Genomic DNA, 21773 nt, shown 5'->3' on the forward strand with positions numbered 1-21773 from the left:
TGAGGCCTCCTGCATTTCCCCAGCTCCTGAGGAGCTGCAGCAAAAGGCTGCTTAGTGTGGCACTGTTGAGGACCATGCCAGTCCCAGAGAGCAATGCAGCAGCCCTGGGGCTGCTCTAGCTTCACCTTGCTGTAAGGAGAGTACCAGAGAGAGCAAAGCCAAGCTCACAGCCTCTCTTTGTCGAGTAGGGTGAGGTGGTTTGTGCTAGTGTTGTACCACAGCCAGATGGACCGGCAGCAGCCTGAATGAAGATCTGTCATAGCTGTCTTGTTAAGCCACTGAATCACAGCTGCTGCTTGCCATTGTCCATTCTCAGTATTCTTTAGTGGAGAAAGAGGGCAAAAGAAACAGCAGTGTGTATGAAAAAAATATGTAGTGCCTTTATTAAATTTTAAAATGAACTCTTCCTCAAAGTGCCTTTACATAACACACATGAAAACTTTAGCATTATTTTTATAAATATATCAAGAGGAACAAGTATTTTTTAAAAACCACTATTTTGGCTCAGTAAAATAACCTTCCATTCCTAGAGTTGGGAATAACAAGTAGCAGTTCTCCTTTCAATAGGCTCCAGTCAGCAGAAGTAATTAGAAGGATTGAAGTCGCTGGAACTCTGTTGGCTGGCCTGCATGACTGAGCTGTCAAGGTGAAAGCACAAAGTCAGCGTTACATCCTAGTTCTCAGAGTACAAATACCATAATGTCAGTGTCTGGTCCTCACATTTGATACAGGGATCTTCTTAAAGAAGAGTTTTGTGACCAAACCATAGAGTTTCTGTCCTATTTGATTCTTCTATGAGTGTGAACCGTAACAATTAGCCTTGTTCAGATCGTTTTCAGTAACTTCAGATGGATCTCAAAGCTCTTTTACCCTACAACAGGCTGCCACAGAACACATGCCATATATGAAGGCAGACTGCATGAACAGCTAATTAAATGTGACTAGGACTGATCGTCCCTTGACACTTCTCTTGTGACTAAAACACAGAATGGGAAAAGACTATAAGCATCTACATAGGTCTGTACATACATGACATTCATCAATAAAACACCTCAGTACCATAACAGTTTGAATTAGTCTGACATTTCAAATGCACTTCCCCCCTTCCTCTTGAAATTAACAGATTCTTATTCTATTCTGCCAAACACACACAACTCACAAAGCTCAGAAGGCACTATCTCTCAAAAGCATTGTTTCTAGTTTACAGCACACAATTTAGTTGAGAAAAGAACTTACTTCCACTGGTTTTGTCACTTATCAGCCAGAGCAGTTTTGTTTGGTTGAGTATGGAGGCATAAGAAAATTGCTTGAGCCATGAAAGAAGAAAAGCCAACACTGCAGTGTGTAAATGAATAGATGAATTCTGAAGGTTGCAGAACAAAATTTTTTTCAGACAAACAAGTGGAGATACCAGAGGGAAAATTTCTGCCCAACACTGTATTAGCAACAGCCTTCAATCAGAGCTTGGAAAGTGATGGAGTTTGACACAAAAGCAAGTTGCTTGTTTGAAGATAAAGGAGCTGCAAGAGAAAATATAGGTTGGAGTTAGAATGGGAGGAGAGCAAAAGGTGCTGCAAGAAAGAAGCTGACAGGACACAAAAATTCAGAGTCACAAGCAGCAGTAACAGTCAGTTCCTGAGGCTTTCCTATACAAGATCTCACAACCTAAAAGCATAACGTTCAAGGACAGACTGAAATTACATGGGGAACTTGGCTCTCATCTCCTGTTTCTATAAAATTAATAGCTGTAAACATAGCATTAAAGAGGTCTGATGATTTTTTCTAATTATTCAAATAATTCCCTTCCCCAAAAAAAGAACTGATCATTGCAAACTACATCACTGCCTACAAGTCAAACATAACTTTAGAGTTAACACTTCGGGCATACAAAATACTATTAAAAATATTTTAATATGAAAGAGAAACGATTCAACATTTTACACAACTTCCTTTCCCTTTTGTCTGGAAAGTCGTGATTGCAGCCCTCAGCACACAATCATCTCAGATTCCTTACATATCAGAGCAGAGGGAAAGGAGAAAAGCAAGCAGCTGCAGGGAGTAACACAGGGGCATCTCTCTCTCTCTCTGCCCCTTGATACGGTGCTTAAGGTAAGGTGGATGAAGTCAATCATCCTGTACCTCCCATGACAGACTCTGTGTCATTAGCCAGTTGTTCCACTTGAGTAAAGAAATATATTCAGCCATTTAACTGGAAAAAAAAAGTTCTCTGGAGATTAATTTTTTGACTTGATACAGATTACAAAGGTATTTTTACAATATCTGCATGTGACAAGTGACTAAAAATGGCACTGATCTTTCACATGTAAAAGAGATTAGGGAAGAGTATTTAAGCTTTGTCAGGTTCTACAGCACTTTTAGAGGGCTGGATTTCTCTTACCTTTTCTCCTGGATGTGAATTCTCCTGGATGATAACACACTGATGCAGTAACATGGGGATTTATCTTTCCGCAAACTGAACAAGGCAAATAAACTTGTAACAAAGAAAATGTTTGTGTCATTTCATTAAAAAAAAAAAAAAAGAAACAAACATTTACTGGCACCAGCCATGCACCTGATGTAATATCACAACAATAATTAGTGTAATTCCCTTCATATTGAAACTTTAATTGCAGGGAAAAAAATCAAATTTTCTTCATTGGCTTCAAGTTTTTGACAATTTTTTGTCCTTTCATTTTTTAATACAAGGGAATTTCACAAAATCATTCTTGTAAAAGTAATTGTGTACTTCCTACATGTGCTACTGATGATATTTCACAGTGTTCTGTTGATCCAGCCAGAAGTAAAAAAAATAAGAAATTCACATCTGTAGATGAAACTGTAGTACCTTCACTCCAGTAAATCTGGATGAGATTGCACAAAACAGATACATGAGACCTTCAGTGAATCCATCACCAACTGTGTGAACTGCATCAGTCATTAAGTGTCATTCCTCATTTGTTATTTAAGGAACATTCAAGTCTTTTGTTAACAAATGCAATTGTGATAAAGAGCCACTTTTTCTGGATGGCATCTGGTAGCGCACTTTCTTCCAAAACCTGGTTCTTGCTGAGTGGGACCTTTCTGAAAAGTCCCCTTTCCATCGGATAACTCCGTGCTTTTGCTTAACATATCTGATGGATTCTGGCATGGTTGCATAATCTTGTATTTTTTCAAGTTCAATGAGAATTACTTTAATGCCATCTTGGATAAGAGCACTATGCATGGCTAGCTGCTTTTCAGACTCATCTTCCAGAATGTTGTAACAGGAGGGCTCTGGTACTAAAACAATTATCACTCTCCTACTTTGACGGATCTTTTCATCAGCAATGCTGATCACAGCTGTAGAGAAAAAGGTTGTGCAAAATTAAGGTTTTACATTTCTATTTTCTGTTACCAGTATTCTGCAGCTGATTTATCAACTGTTTGATATTTAAGCTGGCACACTTTACATCAAAATAGGGAGAGGATATGAACATGCAAGCAGTTACCTTGGGTTGGCCTACCATAGAAATCTGGCCAATGCAACACAATCTGACCTCATCAGAGTCTAGATGTCTATATCCTTGTTTTGCAGGAACAGAGAAGAGCTACCAACTATCTTTCTAATGCCATTTTATTACCATCATAGGTACAAATGCAAAAAAAAAACCCAAGTTCCAGAACCACAGAAGCTTTTTACCTTAAACTGTCTGTTTCTGATGTGTTCAACTGGTTTTGTTCCAGTAAGTGGAAGAGAAAAAAAAAGATTCCCCCCACCAATGGCATTCCAGTCAGTTAAGTCACAAACAGTGAAATATGGTAAATATCACACAAAAACCCCATGGCTAAACCCTGAGAACAGACTACTGCATTTTTTTCAAGATGAAAAATTTAAGCAGCACTTTAGATTCTATTCTCAGGGAAACCTTCCTTCTCAAACAACTACCAAAATCCTTCAACTGTAAAAAAAAAAAAAAAGGTCATTTGATGATGATGAGAGATTTATATTCCCATCTGACGGCTTGTTTCTCAGTTCTATTTCCAGGTTAACAAGAAAACTCTAGTCAAATTTGTCTTCAGCTAACTTACCTTCTCCTGGTAAATCATCTCTCCCAAGTATGAAGAGCTTATATCCACACTGCCTTTCTAAGACCTCTGGCAGTATCTTCAGGGCAAAAATATCTGATGAATACAAGCAGCTTGCTCTGTTCTTTGGATACAGAACATAAGCATCATAGATCTTCTCATCTGAAACTAAGGAGTGAACAACAGAACTTCCATTAAAAAAAATTCTAAAGATACAAGAACAAGCAAGCAAACAAGCAAAATCTCTAAACTCTGGGGAGTTTTCCCTTACTTGAATCATTGTTTTAGGTCCTAATCCTGCTATATTAGCTAAGCATGTAGGATTATACAAAGCCTGAAATATTTGTAGGATCAGGCCTTCTAGAATTCAGGATACTGAATCTGAATAGGCAAAAGAGACCTGAAAAATTAAGTTGCATCTTTCTCTTTTGAACACAAAATAAAAAAGTCATCACTGAATTATTTGAAAAACAGTGGACTCAGTGGTACAACTGATACTTAAAATTCCATTTCCCATCATACTTATAGGTGGTGTTGCAACCTGGAGTTTCAACCACAGCAACCACTTAGACATGACAACAAAAACAAATTAAGTGTCGAATTTCAAGATCTGAATTGTTTTGGATGTTTTTGATCAAACTTTTCAGAAAGACATAATTTAAAAGACTTTGAAGAAAATCTAAGAGAATATTAATACCTCCACAAGATACATGGCTAGAGAAACAAAGTATCTCCTCTCAGATGGCTGGAAATTACCCATACTTCAGCATACTCTCATAGACAACACCCTTATCAACATTTTTTTGAATGCCAGGAAAGCAAAATTTCCAGAAAGTAAAATAATCAAAAGTGGCTTTAAACAGAAAACAACACCAAGTTACATTTTCCCTGTTTCATCTATAGAAAATAAAAAACACGCAACACTTCTAATGTATTAGAAGCTTTCTGTAACAACAGTAATTAAAAGTGATCTGAAAAACTGCTGTCAGAGCAGTATTCAAACCACTAGGGTGGGTCTTCAGGAAAAGAAATGATAATTCTGGATTCCTGGGAAGTTGCTGATTTTTTTCCTGGCTTTTGTCATCTGAATTCATTCTAAACATCCTAAAAACAATATTATCCTTTCAAAAACCCCAAGGAAGACCAATCATGATCCATGAGAGTAACTCACTGCTTTGCAAGTAAAGGTAGGAGCTCAAAACAACACTCAGCACTGTAACATAAACATACCTTTTTTCCCCAGGAAAGGATGGCAGGAGTCCCGATACCAAAGCACAATATCAATTTTGAAGATCTTGTAGATAAAGAGAGTAAAAAACACTAAAAATACCAAGGAAACTCCTCCTCCAATTAAGTACCCCTGAATGTTTTGAGCTGCAGCAGCACAGAATAGGAAAGAAAACAAATACAACTATAAGCTAGAACCAGGAAAAGACAAGGATTGTACAAAATTGTTTCATCATTAAAATACTTCTGTTTTAAAAAGAGTGAAAGAACAGGACAAACTGTTTAATTTATGCTTTCTGACATTATTGTTATCTGATAAGCCTACTTTTATCTTTCAGAGAAAAAATACCTCAACAATATGATAAATGAGGCTCCTCTTCAGCTGAAACACCAAAATAAAATACTGACATATAACCCAGCACAGCAGTAGAATGAGAATTCTTGTACAAAATTCTATCAGTCAGAAAGCAAGGAAGTCGGAAAGGTGGGGAGGTGCTTTCCTGACCTAATCTCCCCAGACCAACTAGCATTCCATTGTCTCTCCCTTCAATGACCTGTCAGTGAACCTACCCATTTACTGTCCTTAAAACACCCCCCACAAAATGCATGTTTTAGTCAATGCCTTAAACAATTTCTAAAGTTAAATCCTACCCTGATAATCTTTATGAAGAAATTATAGTCATGTAACAAGTTAGACTTCATTTTCACTTTCAGTCCCAAAATACTGAATGAGAGAAGACCAAGCAAATCAAAAGCACTGCTTTCTTTCATTTTGCTAAGAATGTGAGAAAAAAATTCACAAACAAAGGCACTGAGATGCACTGCCCATTTTGCATAAAAGTATATCACACAGCTTTAATTCTAAGTAGGGCATGGTCAAACTAACTGACAAGTAAGTCAATGATCACCATTTTATCAAGAAGAGATCTCTTACCTGGGTATTCTAATTTGATGTAGGCTGTAAATTGTTGAGAACCATATATGAAGTGGCAGAAGAACTTATGAGCATAGTCCTTTACTGTCACTTTTGAAATGTTAAATTTTGTTCCAGATACAGCAAGTCCATGAGGCAAGCCCTCTCTGTCATAAGAAAAGGTACAAGGAAAACATCTGTACACAGCTGCATTTCTATGCTGAATATGAGACAGATTCATCTATCCACAAATACAAATACATTAATTTTTTTATCTTTATAAACCTAAGAAGCTAGTGAAGCACAGTAAATATACTTCTGTAACTAACAATTTCATGAACTAAAAACATACTAGGATTAGTTTGTTTCAGGTTTGTTTTGGGTTGCGTTTGTTGAGTTTCCCCCCCAAGCTGGACAGAGTGCGCCATTAGCAGTTTTGCAGGTGAAACAAAACTCAGAGGGATGTCTGATAAAACAGCCAGCATCCAGAGGAACCATGACAGGATGGACAAATGAAAAAAAAACTCATGAAGTTCAAAGCAAAATGCAAATCCTTCATAGGAGCAGAAATAATCAGATCCCTGGCATCCTGGACTGCATTAGGAAATACACTGCCAGCAGGTTAAGGGAAATGAGCCTTCAGTGATTTTCAGCACTGGTGAGGTCACACCTGGAGTGTAGGGCCAGTTTTGGGCTGCCTAGTACAAGAGATGAATGGATTTTCTGGAGCAAGTCATGTTCAGTGATGTGACAGATAAGGAATTGGAGCATCTGTCATACAAGCGAGCAGGGACTGCTCAGCCTGGAGAAGAGAAGGTTTGGGGGCAGGGGATGGAACTCATCAATGTGAGTTAATACCTGATGGAAGGAAGGAGTGGAGAAGAGGCAGCCAGGCTCCTTTCAGTAGTGCCCACTGACTGGACAAGAGGCTATGAACACAAACTGAATGACTTCCCCATCTGAAATTCCACCTGAACACTTTTTTACTTCAGGGTAGTCAAACATTGGAACCTAAATGTCCTGCAACAAGAATTTCTGCCTTGTGTTCCTGAGGATTAGCAGCTGTGTCTGTACTTTAAAAAGGACCATTTTCACAAATAAAAGTAAGTTGGGTGACTTTTTATTTTGGAACAATGTATCCTTCCCAGATTAATGATAAGAGGACAGGCTTTAAGGTACTATTAAAAAAAATCACATAAGGAAAAAAATACATAACTAAGTATTACAAAATTGTATTTCACGATAGTTTTATAAAAATCTACATGATTGTTTCATTCTATTTGTATCAGACACAGTATTTATAATAAAATGTTATTTTTTTAAAACCAAGCAATAAGAACATACTTGTGTTTGATACAGACTTCTAATCAGCCTTTCAATGACTAGTGGCATTTGACTAGTAGTCTACTTTATAATGAATTCCCAGCACATTACTGCAGATTACTTCACCTACATATGCACTACAAATTCAATGTATAAGGATACTTACTCATAAAACTGTTCCCTGTAGGTTTCATCAAAGATATCAACATCCTCATCATTAACTTGCCAGAATGGAATCAAGCCATTTATGCCACTTGATACATTACACTCCATAACTACATGAGAGCCTACAAAAAAACAAATGTAAACACAGAAACTGAAAGTCTTGTAATAGGAGCAGAATCAAGTGATGAGGGAATAGCTGGGAAAAGGAGGGATATAAAAGAAACTTACTTACTTTTTGAAAAGTAAAGTCCTTAAAACTCATCCATTTGTAATTCAAATTTGGGTGTCTACAATCTGGGTATAAATTCCACCCTAAATGTAAGTGTCTGAATGTTCACATCTACATGCAAGCTAGGTGTCTAAGCTAGTAACAGAGTTCATCTCTGCTGAAGTCCACTCACATTAAAGTAGATACCTTAACTGAATGACTCTCTGGACTCCACTGAAAGATCTCCAGGGCTCGAATCAGTTGCATGTGCATCTGAGAGCATCTCACATTTGAGATGCCCTCAAGCATCCGAGGTATCCTTATGGAGTGTCAGACAGGACTCCAGATCTTCAAGAAAACCACACTGCTAGAGTAGCCAGACCACCCAAAACAGCCCTCTTTGTGTGGGCAACTGAATGGAGCTCCTGCTGATACTGGCCTGAGTTAAGGACCTTGGATCACATGCACATACCCATGCGCAGACAACCTACATCTGGGAGCTGAATCCCATTCTTAGTGACCTTGCATATCTTTACACCAAATCAGGATCTTTTGCCCAGCACTGTCCACTGGGATGGTTTCTGAATATTATCACACTTTACCTCCACAGCAAGCTCACCTGTCACTCAGCTCCTTTGCCACCAAGAGTCCAGATCTTACAGAACACCTCAGTATTAAGCAAGCCAATTTGCAAAATGTATTTATTGCCAATGTACCTCAGCGAGCTCCATGTACAGGAAGGCAAGCAGCTTTCTTGGATTCCTTTCCTTCTGTATTTTACTCATGGAAGTTAGGATTTGATAGCAGAAGGTGGGCTCTCTCAGCTGGCCTACGTAAAGATCTTAGTCTTTCATTTCCTAGAACCGCATCAGATCTAGATGCTTCCACCAAGGGATGGTCTCTAACAAAAGTATGGAATAAACCTTTAGCTCACATGGAAAGCAGTTACTGGAACAAGAGTTCACACAGAAATCAGAGATGCTCCCCGATCTCTTCCCTCAGGTCCTTCTACCACAACAATTAATTTTTTTTAAGATGTGGTTTAGTGCATTGCAAAATTATTCAAAAAAATCCCCTCAAGCATTCTATGGTCACACATTCATGAATGTAGTTAAGTTTCTATGCCACCTTCTGCCACTTCTCATTCAAAAATCATATAGCTGTTTCCATACAAGTGTTCATGCAGCTGCTTAGAGATTCTGACTCACAGCCAGACATGCAGTAGGAGGTTTTATTTTTTCCCCCAGTACCTCATTGAAGGTACTGGACAGAGAATATTGAATATTTGAATGGCAACGTCATTTTAAAACAAACAAAACGAAATCTCAAATTCCTTTAAGAAGTGTCCCCCCAATGTATTCCTGTAATAGGGAATCGTTTGTAGATCTCAGTAGTCACAATAAACTCACTTTGTGGCTGGAGTCTCCTTTTAGTCTCATCTATGGCTATTACTCTAATGTCTGTAAAGCAATCAAGGTTTGCTCATCCTAGGTGGTCCAAAGCACCTAACAATACACCAGCACAACTTTTAATTAATGCTGTGTCCAAGCTGTAACAAATATGGACCAAAGCCTACAATAAGGAGTCTAAACAAGTTGTCCTATAACACAGTCTTAATGACTCAGGCTGAGTGTCACAGCCAGCCCCTGGACTAATAAATTGCTCAGGAAATGCTATCAAGCATTGAAAAAAAAACCCTAACACTGCCTTCAGTAAATTGAAGAGCCTGCAGATCAGACTCCTCCTGAGTAGAGGCTGCATCAGTAAGAACTTTTCTGAATTAAATGAGATAACTACCAGCCAAAACTGGGATGAGACTTACATGATACTTCATGAGTGGGAGATACAGTACAGGGAAGTCCGACTGTAACATTACTTCATTTTTTCCATAGTTACAATTACAAAGAAAAAGTCAAGTTTTCACACAAAAGTTAGGGTTGCGTGAGGTAAAATAATTACTATGGAAAGTCTCCCTGTTTAATCAAAAATCTGGTGAACAAATTCCCTTAACAGTGAAAGAACTGAAAGTTTTTCAGGCATGTATTTTTTGTAATGAAGACAGAGAAGATTCAATTACCAGAAAAGAAGGAGCTGCTGAGTGATTCTAGATTATTTCAACAGAATTAAATAACCATCTGAAGACCACCGGACTATAAACTTTTAACGCAATACTTTTGGTATTAGATCCTGAATATTCTCACTATTTAAAACAAAGCCTTCTGGACTTTGCAAGAACATAATTTCTGTTAAAGCACAATCACAGTTCTGGTCAAAATATACCAATCCTCACCAAAACCTGGCACTTCAGAATAAGTCTTTATTTTTCATAAGCTATTGAGGCCAAAAAGAAAAGAACAGAACAAAAAAAAACCACTAAAACCCCCAAACAACCCTAAACACACACACACAAAACCCACTAGTGTTTCAGTGCTGTCCAATTTAACACCATATATACTGAAAGTTAGAATTTGGGATAAACAAAAATGCTTCACATGACACAAAAAGAAACATGAAGCTTTAATAAGAGAAAACAACAACTGCTGCACACAATTTACAAGCTCAATGTCAGAAAAAGCAACAGCAAAAGTAGATGTGTTATGTGAGATTCCATGAGGGTGATGCACATAAAAATAATCCACAATGCTCTGGCCTGACCTCCCATGTGGTGTTAAGAGTCCAAATGCAACCTTTGCTCAGAGCTTCTCTAAAGATCTAATTCCTCAAATGATTATAAAACCGTTTCCTGTACTAAAAAATTCTAGTAAATAGCCAATCACACTTCTCCAAAATCAGTTAATGCCGTTTTAAATCAAATATTTTGTTTGAAACTGCCCCCTTTGGTACAAAATGATTTTAAAAAATACAGTTTAAGCAGCTCCAATCTCATTTTTCTGGACTTCGTCAGTGGAACACAACTGTCTGATATGTGGTGCACTTTAAACACATGTAACTTTGCTTGGGAAAAGAATGCAACACCATACATTTGGCCCAGAGAATTACAGAACAATTGAGGTTGAAAGCGAGGAACTTTGAGCAGGAATCAAATTTCCTGCTCAAAGTATGGCCTGATTCTGAGGTCAGATCAGGCTGCTCAGAGACTTATTCAATCAGGCTCTAAAACCTCTAAATACAGACATCACAACTTTTTCTGGGCAGCCTGCTGCACTGCCCAGCTGTCCTCTCTGTGAGGAAGTTATTCTTTATACCCAGAATCTCTTATTTAATAAATTTCCAAGATAAACAGAACCTGGGATATGCATCAACTAGCAGCTCACTGTTTGACAAAACATCAGTATCCAAAATCTGTATTACCCTAAAACAAGGAATAAAATCCATGTTGTGGAGAGGGAAGGGAGACAGTAAACACACAGGAAGAAAATCAGCTACTGAATGGGTCAACTGCTAACCATCCTAATGTGCTACATGTACATAAGCCATATTTCCACAGATACTGAGGATACATCAAGAGAAATGGTGAAAAGGATAGATGGAAATAACAGAAAATAAATAAATGCATCCTGCACAACACTGCTGGTCAAGAGACTCCAATCTTAGGCACAGTTACCTCCCCCCACAAATTATTTGTGGGAAGCACGTTCTATTATCTATCCTCTGTCTTCCAGATATTGTCAATCCACATACTTATCTCCCAGTCTTGCTGAAGTCTGTGGAACTACTCACATATCTTTTCAAAAAGACCAGGAGCTTATTTGTTTCATTAAAGTTAACGATCTCTTAAACAGTCAATACTTACCAAGTTCTACTGCAACTGTATTGTTCCTTGGATAAATAAACTCTGGTTGCATCTGCAGTGGTTTTTCTAACCAAAACAAAGAAAAATAACACCTTCAGGCAGGAAAAGATCCACAACTTAGTTCAACTGACAATAGTTTTGGTTTTACAGTGGTTTTGGTGTTATTGTTTGGTATTATTGTAGTGCCATACTTACTACAAATTTCAAATTTACAACAGAAATGTCTCATAAGATATTTGCTCTACTCTCTCCAAGTTATTCTATTTTAGTTCCAAGGTAACAGAAAAAAAAAAAAAACAACTTTAAAATGCTTTAAAAAAACTCAAATTTACTGGCAGCAGACATGAAAGTAGCACAAAACCAACAAACAAAGACAAAACCAAAAAACGCAGTTAACTTCTTTGGAGATGGATAAGGAAGAGGAAAAGGGTTGTATCAATTACTTCCTGGATAAGATGAATATTTTTTTAAATAAAAGTTTAAAAAAAACCACATACTTAAACTGGGCTGGAATTGTATCATTCTGCAGATGTACAGATTTGTTGCAAACAACTCACTGTTCTTATATCTCCTATATAAAGTCAGAATTTTGGTTTAACCTAAAAAGATGGACCTGTCTCTCCAGACAACTATTCTGATAGGACTTTTATCATGTTACAAGTCAGGTCACCAGCAACATTGCCCACAAAGACATAATCACAATGGTAAGTGCAATAAATTACACTACTGACAGAGTGAGAGCAGAAAAGCTCAACCAAGTGCCAACAGTAAGCCAACCCCTTCCAGAGGAAGATTTATTAACTTTTTTATTATTTATACAGCTTATCACATCTCCTTTCCCATCAATGGAGAAGCAAGTTTACCAACAGGGCTTCAAGCAGGTCATTTGCTGTGATAGTCTCAGGAAAAAAATCTTCTATTTTTAAGTTTATTTACTTTAATTGTGCACTGTTTGTTTTGGCAAAAGCAATGCCTCCACTCCAGGAACCACTGCTTTCTTCTAATTCTCATTCCTAACCCTGCATTACTCATTTCCCCATGACAACTCTTCCTCAAAAGCAAAGCTCAAGGGTAACAACATGCCACACTGCCTTTCAATTTTATGTTCAGGAATAAATTAAAGAAGACTTACAACTCTAATTTCACAGAGCTGAAAAGTAGCTTGCCAAATATCTTATGCCTGCATACAGATGTTTACAGCACAGCCAAAAACAGAATAACCTCATGCACTCACCTTTAACCTCCAGACTTATGGTTCTTGAAACATTAAATTGTTTTCCCATATATGTGTACACCATCTGGCATGTGTAGTTTCCTCTGTCTTGCACAGTTACATTACGAATCAAGACAGCATTTTCACCCTCTGCCAAAAGAAGTCGCTTGTCTTCAAGAAATCCAGGTTTACACTCCTAAACACACCAAAGGTACCTGTGACTTAAAGGGAACTAAAAAATTCTGACAAAGCAGTTACTGTACTCTACTGATGATTAAAATATTTGGCAAACACTGAGTTCTTTGAAAGCCATAATGTGGATTCTTTTCCAAGCATTCTCCAGTCTAACAAAGTCTGATAACATCTTGCTCATTTGCACTTTTAAAAAAATCACTGCAGCCAATCCTTTAAGTTTTAAAACACTGTGCTTTAGTTCACAGCTGGACAATTTTCTATCTCAGGTGCAGTATAAGTTATTACACATGCAGCAGAGTTTATGAGAACACATGCCTCCACCCCTCCTTCTCTGTGATGAAAGAGTTGCTGTAGCAGTGCCTTGTGCTGTTTGGGTGTATCCCCATTTCTGTGGCAATGCAAACTCTGGGAAAAAAAGCTTTCTTCTCCTCCTTGACCTGCAAGCAGTGGAGAATCTCTTCACCTCAAAAGATATATAGGTGCTCCACATAGGTTATTCAACCTGTATAGGCCCATGTAGCTGCCTTAATACCAGCATCAGAATTAGGAGTTGAACTGTTTAGATTTTTCCCTTAAAACAGATAAAATACATGTTTTCAAGCTTGCTCAGTCTACAGAGCATTTTCACAGAACCAAAGTAAGCAGCATAAGAATACCACAGCATGGTCAACAATGCCTAATATTCTGAGAAAATGAAATAATTATGCAAAGCCTTCTATTTACAGAAACATACAAGTTTTAAAACTTATTATCTACATAAAATAATCAAAGGATGAACCAGATTTGCACAAATCTTATTCACACTTATGCCATACTCAAACTGTAGAGAAAATAAACCTTCCCTTCCAAAAGCTGCTTTTGACAGTTAATTCATAAGACATTTTAAATAATACATTTTGTATCTTTATATATGAAATATACATGCTCAGTACCTTATACCAATGTACTTCAGGCTGATTATTCTCTTCATTTTTAAATTGTTCTAGATCAGGGCATATAATCTTTCCAATATTCGTGCTCGTCACTTTTTGTTCAAACTTCATTTTTCCATTAAAACACAATCCATTATCGTTCTTAAAAACTGTTAAGTTTATCGTTTTTTTGTTAGAATGGTTAAGGCTCCTATAATTAGAACAGCAGACAAGTCATGTAATTAACAGTGTATTATTTCTAGCAAGTCAGGGAGAGAGACTTGAGCAGGTCTACCATCCTCTCCTCTATAACACCCATGCTATATTCCCTTAGTTTGTAAACACCATCCTCAGCCTCTCAGCAGCTGTTCCAGGTGAAGAGATGGGAACAAGCTCTGAGTTTGTGTTGTGAGCAGAAACGGAATTTGCTCTGGACACATGAGAGGGGACATCAGGACTTCTCAGAGCTGCAGTTAAGGCTTAAGAGTCTGATGCACAAAATATTGCTTACAGTTAATATGACTGAACCTCAGCAAGTTTTTTGTTTTGCTGATATTAAAAGTAAGCCAAAGATGTGAGGTGCCCACAGGAACACATCTCATACCTCAAGTAACTAAAATCATAGCAGGAAAGGCTAAATTAAAATTATGCAGCTGGGTAGCTCTGAATGGATTACAGGTCTTCTGACTTCCAACTTTGATTTCCTGGTAAACTCCAGTGAAGGAATGTGCCTGTGACATTGGAAGTTTTTGCTGATCATTCACAACCCAGATCCCTCCAGCACAACTCTATGCACACCAGTACACATAACTACACACTCCTAAACCAAATTTAAGGCCACCTGAAAAGTCTGTATTGGCTATTCTCAGTGTGTTGTGGCAACACCGTAAGGAAAGGAACATTTTATGTATGTCTTCCCAAACTTAATTTCCTGTTCAGCACACACTGAATTTCAACCATTGTAAAAAAGATTTGATGACCTAATTCAGTAGTGAAGTCCAGTGCTGGGCTAGATTGATCTACCCAGAGCTCTAAAGTACTAATAAAGCTAGATATAGATACTTTTCAAAGAATCTATTCCTTTTTAGTTCTCTATTCACTCAGATTATTTGAGTAGTAGTAGAGACACATTATTTTCAGTCTCTAAAGCTGTCTACCACACTGTTTTGCTCTTTTAATGTATTCTCATTTTTGACCAGGAATTACAATATTTTAAAATAAATCATAAAAACTGTTTTCAGCCTTTTAACTTGTGGGTTTCTAGTAATACTTCCAAAAAGTTGCTAAGCTCTCCAGAAAGTCTGTGGGGTGATAAAATGCACTGTTTGCTCCTCTTAGCCTTGTCCCACAAAGAAACCAGTGTTCTTCTGTTCTGTCAGTATCAAACAGCAGTTTGAACACAGGAAAAGCCAAAGAGGTTAAGGCATTTTCCTGTGACCTTACACTTCATCCAAAACAAACAAAGCAACCAACCACCCCCACAGACCATTTTTAGTACTGTCAGGCTTTAAGATAGTCTTCTGTATGAACCACTTTTGTAGTACTAAATGCATGGAATAGCAGAGAAACACAGGCAGCATGCAGAAACTAAAGGCATGGTGAAAACAGCACTTTCAACTGATCCAAGCATCTTACCTAAAACAAGAAGTTTTGTACATTCAAGTTTCACAAATTAATTATTACACTTGCAAACACTAGCAATCCACTTGTTTCCTTCCTTACCTCACATTGCATTCATAAAGTCCAGAATCTTCCAGCACAGCAGGAATAAACCAAAGCAAGGCCTCTCGCTGGTGGATCCTGGCATCTCTCTCTGTGGTCACTGCTGTAGCACTCCCATTTTTATACCATGTCAAATTGTAATCAGAGTGAAGCACTGGTAATGTAATTATTGGGCAAGTAATAGCTATAGGCTCTCCAACAAGCACAAAGTAATCACAAATAACGCACCCTTCTGTTAACAAAAAAAAAAATAGAAAAAATTAAAAAAGATCAGTACTTTTAATTTCTATTCTTTTATGTTTAGGAAGTATTAATACCCATTCCAAGTTGACAGAATTAGAAAAACTTTCTGTAACAATTTACTATTAAAACATCACAAGGCTATTATTTGTTTGTTACCACCTTCTGGTTGAGAACATGACCACATATTTTACAAGCTTAAGGCACAACTTCCCTCTTTGTAGTAGCCAGCAACAGGCACATGCAAGTCAAACAGCCTCACTGCAAAACAGAGTGTAAGAAGATCCATGGGATTCATCAGGCAACTCCAAGCTTCCCAACTTACCTGTCATGTCCTTGTATTTAACCATGCTAGTACTTTTGCAGAATTGTCAGATTATTAAAGTAAATACTATTTATGTCAAGCACAGTGCAAACAGCATCAGTGCAGAGCTCGTGACACTATTGTGCCCCTAGGACTGTGGGGTCAAAACAAATCAGGGAAAAAAATTTGGAGAGCAAAAGTATTTAGATTAGTAAGTCTTGACTAAGGTATTATTTCCTTCCTACATTTTCACTTTTAACCAAAAGGCCCATTATTCAAAACATCACAGAAAAGGCTAATGTAAACACAGATTTTATAACTATGCCTGTGTAACAAGTTGACAGGACACAATCATGCAGCTTAGCAAGCATTTCTTTTAACACCAGCCAAAAAACATCAGAGAAAAAGGACAGATATTACAAGAAGTTATCAAGAGCCCAAACATGCAAACAAAAACTTAATGGAGAATATTAATTACTGTAACACAAACCGAGCTGACCATTTGGCTATAAAGCAGATTGTAAAACTTTCAAGCTTCTGCATGCATTTTTCTAGAGAAGCTGTGGATGCCCCATCCCTGGAAATGTTCAAGGCCAGGCTGAATGGGACTTTGAGCAACCTGGTCTAGTGAAAGGTGTCCCTGCTCATGGCAGGGGGGTTGGACTGGTGACTGATCATCTTTAAGGACCCTTCCAATCCAAAGCATTCTGTGATATTATGTCCAACACTGAATTTTTATGCAACTGCAAACATCTGGTTGAACTGATTTTACAAATCTTGCTCAATGGCTGTACAAATACAAAGTTAACATATTCAATTTCAAAATAAATAAAATCTTCCCTAATCTTTCAAATATCACTGCTTCCCATTTAAAGACTTCCAAGTAAGTCTCCATATAGTTCAATCTAATTCAGACACATTAGTATTAGACTGCTTATACCCAGAGTAGCAAGACAAGCATAATTAACTTATGTAGTTTTAAACTTTACTGAAATACTAGACCTATCATTAAAAATATTACTAATTTAATTGTAAAGAAAACTCAGCCTTACTGCTTTCAGGACTGGACATACAGAATATCTCATGAAGAAGGCACTCTATAGTTAACCTTAGGTCAAGGAAGTTAATCACTTTGGGATTTCCTCATAAGAAACATGGAGAGGCTAATCAAAGCCTCTGAGCCCTAAATTTAAAAAAAAAAAATTATCTCCATTTGTCCATGACATCCCCAGTGAAATGTGAACCCAGCAGAGGCATCCAGCTATTGTCAGTATGCTAAAGCAAAAACAAACCCAAACTCACTACTTGCTCTCAGTAACTCTTTCCTACTAAATACACACAATTCATCTCATGCAGATTTTCTTTTTTAAAATGGCAATTTCAACAACGCATTTAACCTACCAGCACTGAAGAGAGGTATCAGTACAATGAGATGACCAATGAGCAAAAATCTTGATGCCATATTTTGCTGCAAACCAGAAGTTTTTTCCATTGGTGTGGTAAGAGTGCTCAAGCTGCCCTGCCTTCTGCACCCTGCATTACTCCTTAAGAAAAAAAAAAATCAGAAGAAGCATTAGTCATCTTGGGGAGGGAAAACATGGATTTGGTAATTTAGCCCCAGTTACTGAAGATTTCAACTACAGCAACTCTTGGCCTCCACAAACAGCTGCTCAGTTTTCAGTTTTCTACTAGAACTTTTCCTGGAACTAGAACTATCCCAATAGAATAACTCTTGCATAAGTGTGATAGTCTTTTACCAGCATAGTTAAACCAAAAAAAAAAAGAAACCTCAAGCAAAGAAAAATTATGCTAGCATAGTGATTTAAGCTATACTGCATAACTTAAAAACAAGCTTGATTAATTTACTCTTCTTTCCAAATGCTTTCAGGAGTCACAATCACAGAGATGTACAAGGTTTCCTTCTTTGAACTGCTCTTATACAGCTGAGGTAGCTTTTAAGAACAGTAACTTGCAGTTCTTTGCAGAAGGACAAGCATACTCTATTGTCATCTGCCACTTAAAACTGGCATCTAAAGCCAAATATCTGTGGAAACCACAGCTAATATGAATTGCTGCGGTCAGACACAAAAAAAAAAGTGTCCATAAATTGTAGTTTCAATTCACACCTCAGGTCTTTTTCTCGGTTTTCTCCAACAACGACATGACTGAACACACAACCACTGCCCTCATAGCCCACAAGTGGCTTCTATGAAACTCTGAACCTTAATCAAGCCCTCTGAGATGCGCCAGTATTTTTTGGTAAGGTGTCATCAGAGATCTCCCCAAGCTTTCTACTGTCAATCAGGTGGCAAACAATTAAATCCTTCCCCTTCTGGCAGTCATTGTAAGCTAAGATCTACATTCAGTGGCCTTGCCTTTCCTCAGCTTTTGATTGTTTTGCATGCTGCTGCCTCTCACTCTAAAGCAAGCTGGTTTCACATGTAGCAGTCCATTGCAAAACATTTATTGCACAGGTCCTAGTTAATATTTGCCTTCTACTCAGCCACAAATGGCAGGAAGCAGATAAGTTATTCTATGAAAAAGTAAGCTGTGACTTACTTTTATATCCAATGTAATTCACTTCAGTCACAAATAAGCCACAGCAGTTCCTTCTTTTGAAGCATTTCATATGCAGAAGTGTTGGGGTATTAGTGAGGGTCACACAGTGCAGAACTCAATAATTTAATACAACAGCCTCCAGGTAAATAGCTCTTTTGGACAGTTTATCTGACTAAATCCTCATACCACAATGCTTATTTAGTTGCCTTGCTTTTCCTGTAACTTGCCAATGAGCAGGTCATCACTTTTGGAGTTTCAGTTTACCTGTAAAAAGCAGAGAAAGGGAAAAAACATTTTACAAAACATGTCATTTAGACAGCAGCATATACATACAAAACTAAATTTTCTACAGACACCCTAAATGTAAGAGCAAGAGCATGGCCCTGTACATTAGAGTGATGACTTAAAAGAACAACAAAACTTGCAGTAGAGACTGACCAAGAATTCTAGCAAGTATCTTCCAGAGAAGAAGCTTCTGCCAAAAACAACACAATGTTACACATCTGTCAAGCAATCTTGTAAGATAGGTTCAACAACTAAAAGGAAACAAATACTTAAATTTAGGGCAAGACAATAATTAGAATTATAATAAGGGTATTGGGACATTGACACAATGACCACAAACTTTAGTTCTTGTGTCTCCTTTGCAGACAATCTTGCAAACTGCAGAAAAGTTGTGTCTTTAAAACAAACCCATTATTCAAGGCATTTTGGTGAAGCTACATCAAAATGCAGTCAAAGAAGCCTGCAATAGTTAGGTCTTTGCAAGCTAAATTCTACTTCAACTTTGAGACAGTATTAACTGTTCTAAACCTGAACTTGAAGAAAGTGTACTTCTTCAAACTGGAGACAACGAGTGTATCCAAAGCCCAGAGAAAAGGGCAAACTTATCAATATTCAAATAAACTGAAAACAGTACCTTCTTTCAGTATCAAGTGGAAGGAGTTAATTTCACAGTTCATACTTTGAACACTTTTCTATGTCATTTTAACTCCTGATACCTGTCAATATGAAGCAATGAGAATTTTAATGTGACACATTTTTTATTTAAATCTAAATTAGGTTATTAAGTATCCAGTAACATTCTCAATGTACTGCTAGGAGGCATTTAAAAGAACCTGAATAGCTCATACAGACAAAATTATATTTATCAAAAACAGTGATGCAAAGTATTAAAAAAATAATGTCTTAATCTCAGGAGGATAGAGGAAACCAGTAATACCAAGAAATAAGCAATAGGCATCTCATTTCTCATAAAATATATGAATTAAAATATCTGAATTAAGGATTCTGCATTCTAAAATACTTTTCTGCAACTTTTGTGCAAGACCTTTTAGCCTGTTTTTTAAGGATCTAAACATGTACAAATGGTCCAAGTCAATTAAGTGGATGGTGCTGCATTTCTGAAAAAGAAAAACAAATACATCCTGCAGCTTTCTCGGGTCCCTGAAGAAAATCGTATAAACCTAAGAGCTGCTGCTGCTGGAAGCACACCAGAGCCTTGATTCGGCCCGGTAACTTTCAGTGGATCTCTCCTCCCAAGCTGTGGCTCCCCAGGCTGCTGTCCGGCACCATCGAGGCTGTGACCAGCACAGCTCCGGGACTGCCAGAGCAGCAGCTCCTTCCTGGCTTGGACACAGCCATCTCTCTCACCCAAAATCTTGCTCTTGTCACACAAGCAGTTAATAAAGAGCCCCCGTCTGATCATCATTATGCAATAAATAAATACAGAAATAGTTTTTGTGGTGTTTTAGCAGGTCAAGAGGATTTGCGGCAAGCATTATCCCGCTTCCTGTTACAAGTACTTTAAAAAATGTGGCAGCGTTAGCACTCCTACAGCCTTCACTTGTCCATCGCACTTCCTACCTGAGCTCGTACAATGTGACACACAACGAGGAAGCAGACACAACAACAAAAGAAAGAATTACTTCCACGGAAGCTATTTGGGGCCATAAAAGCTGAGAAACCAGCAGAGATTGGGAGACTGCAGCAACACACCCCGCAGAAATATACACGGCCTCAAAACACAGCTGAAAGCAACAAACCCAGGGGCTTGGACCTGGTTTTCTGGAATCCATCAGCACTGCACCTCATCTGGCCAGGGCACCCCGACCGCCCTGGGGGCGCCGGCCCGGGGGACCCCCCAGTCCCGCTCCCCACACAACCAAGGAAGGCAAACGGGCCCCGGCGCGGCAGGAGACACGCGGGGAAGGAAAAGCCCGGCCGGCCCCAGCATGCACCCCTCAGCCCACCCAGCCTTCCTCCCCTCTCCTCCCGTCTCCTCCCCGCCACGCAGGCGGCACTGGAAGCCGAGCCCAGTCCAGCCCAGGGACTCAGCGAGGCACTGTCCCCACAGCGCCCACCACCCTTCCTCACCTCCCTGCGCTCTCCGCCGGCTGCCCCTGCCCGCTCCAATAGCGGGGCGGGCGGGCAGCACTCCCCACCTCGCCCGGGAGCCACGGCCACCGCCCCCGGACCGGCCCCAGACCGCCCGTGGACCGCCCCTGGACCGCCCCCGGGCCGCCCCTTGAAACGCCCCCAGTCAATTCCCGGCCCGGCCCGGCCGGGCTCGGCGGGAAGGGTCACAGGCGGTGAATGGCCGCCGGGAGCCGGCCAGCCCTGCGGAGCCCTGCCGAGTCCCGAGGGCGTGCGGCACCTGGCACAGGGCGAGCTGGTCGTCACGGCAGCCTCCTGTGTGGCCTCCTGCGAGGCATCTCCCCGCAGCTTGGCTAAGCCCGTTTTCTCGGGCATCAGCCCGCTTCCTTTGGCCGTCACTCCTGGGTTTAGCTCCCCTTCAGGCTGTGATCCCCTGGGCTGGCGAGCTGACTTCAGCGTTGTTTTCGCCCAGGCTGCCCTCGGGGCTCATGGCAAACCTTACCTGGGCTGACCTTGGAAAGAAAGCGCCCGGCTTTGCTGCACAGCAGAACTGATGCCCGTTCGGCAGCCTGGTGGAAACGGAGGCATTTCATGCATT

At 39.1% G+C, this 21773-nt stretch overlaps 1 protein-coding gene across 2 annotated transcripts; it reads right to left on the bottom strand.

The window, feature by feature from the left end:
• Positions 1-383: 383 nt before the first annotated feature.
• On the bottom strand, positions 384-19803 carry IL1R1 (interleukin 1 receptor type 1). 2 transcript variants are annotated; one of them, XR_010439834.1, is made up of 14 exons: positions 19719-19803; positions 18800-19063; positions 17642-17784; positions 15697-15928; positions 13996-14185; positions 12890-13064; positions 11656-11721; positions 7695-7815; positions 6227-6372; positions 5296-5439; positions 4069-4233; positions 2846-3339; positions 1237-1520; positions 384-638 (listed from the first exon to the last, which is right to left on the bottom strand). XR_010439834.1 is itself a non-coding variant. In XM_064710440.1 (12 exons), exons 3-12 carry the CDS (start codon positions 17730-17732, stop codon positions 2963-2965), a joined length of 1707 nt encoding a protein of 568 aa, XP_064566510.1. In that variant the 5' UTR covers positions 17733-17784; positions 18800-19063; positions 19719-19803; the 3' UTR covers positions 2525-2962. The 2 variants fall into 2 exon arrangements, 1 of the variants encoding a protein (XP_064566510.1); XM_064710440.1 differs by lacking the exons at positions 384-638; positions 1237-1520 and having other exon boundaries at positions 2525-3339.
• Positions 19804-21773: the final 1970 nt, after the last annotated feature.

The sequence above is a fragment of the Zonotrichia leucophrys genome, chromosome 1 (genome assembly GCF_028769735.1).
Source record: "Zonotrichia leucophrys gambelii isolate GWCS_2022_RI chromosome 1, RI_Zleu_2.0, whole genome shotgun sequence".
Classification (NCBI taxonomy): domain Eukaryota; kingdom Metazoa; phylum Chordata; class Aves; order Passeriformes; family Passerellidae; genus Zonotrichia; species Zonotrichia leucophrys.

What these genes read in the sequence shown, in the direction of transcription:
- IL1R1 (XM_064710440.1), bottom strand. Translation starts at nt 17,732, where the DNA reads ATGGAAAAAACTTCTGGTTTGCAGCAAAATATGGCATCAAGATTTTTG. An exon ending in CATAAGTCTGGAGGTTAAAG is followed by an intron (nt 11,722 to 12,889) that starts GTGAGTGCATGA and finishes TGTTTTGGTTAG; the next exon opens with AAAAACCACTGCAGATGCAA. An exon ending in CATCAAATTAGAATACCCAG is followed by an intron (nt 5,440 to 6,226) that starts GTAAGAGATCTC and finishes GTGCTGCTGCAG; the next exon opens with CTCAAAACATTCAGGGGTAC.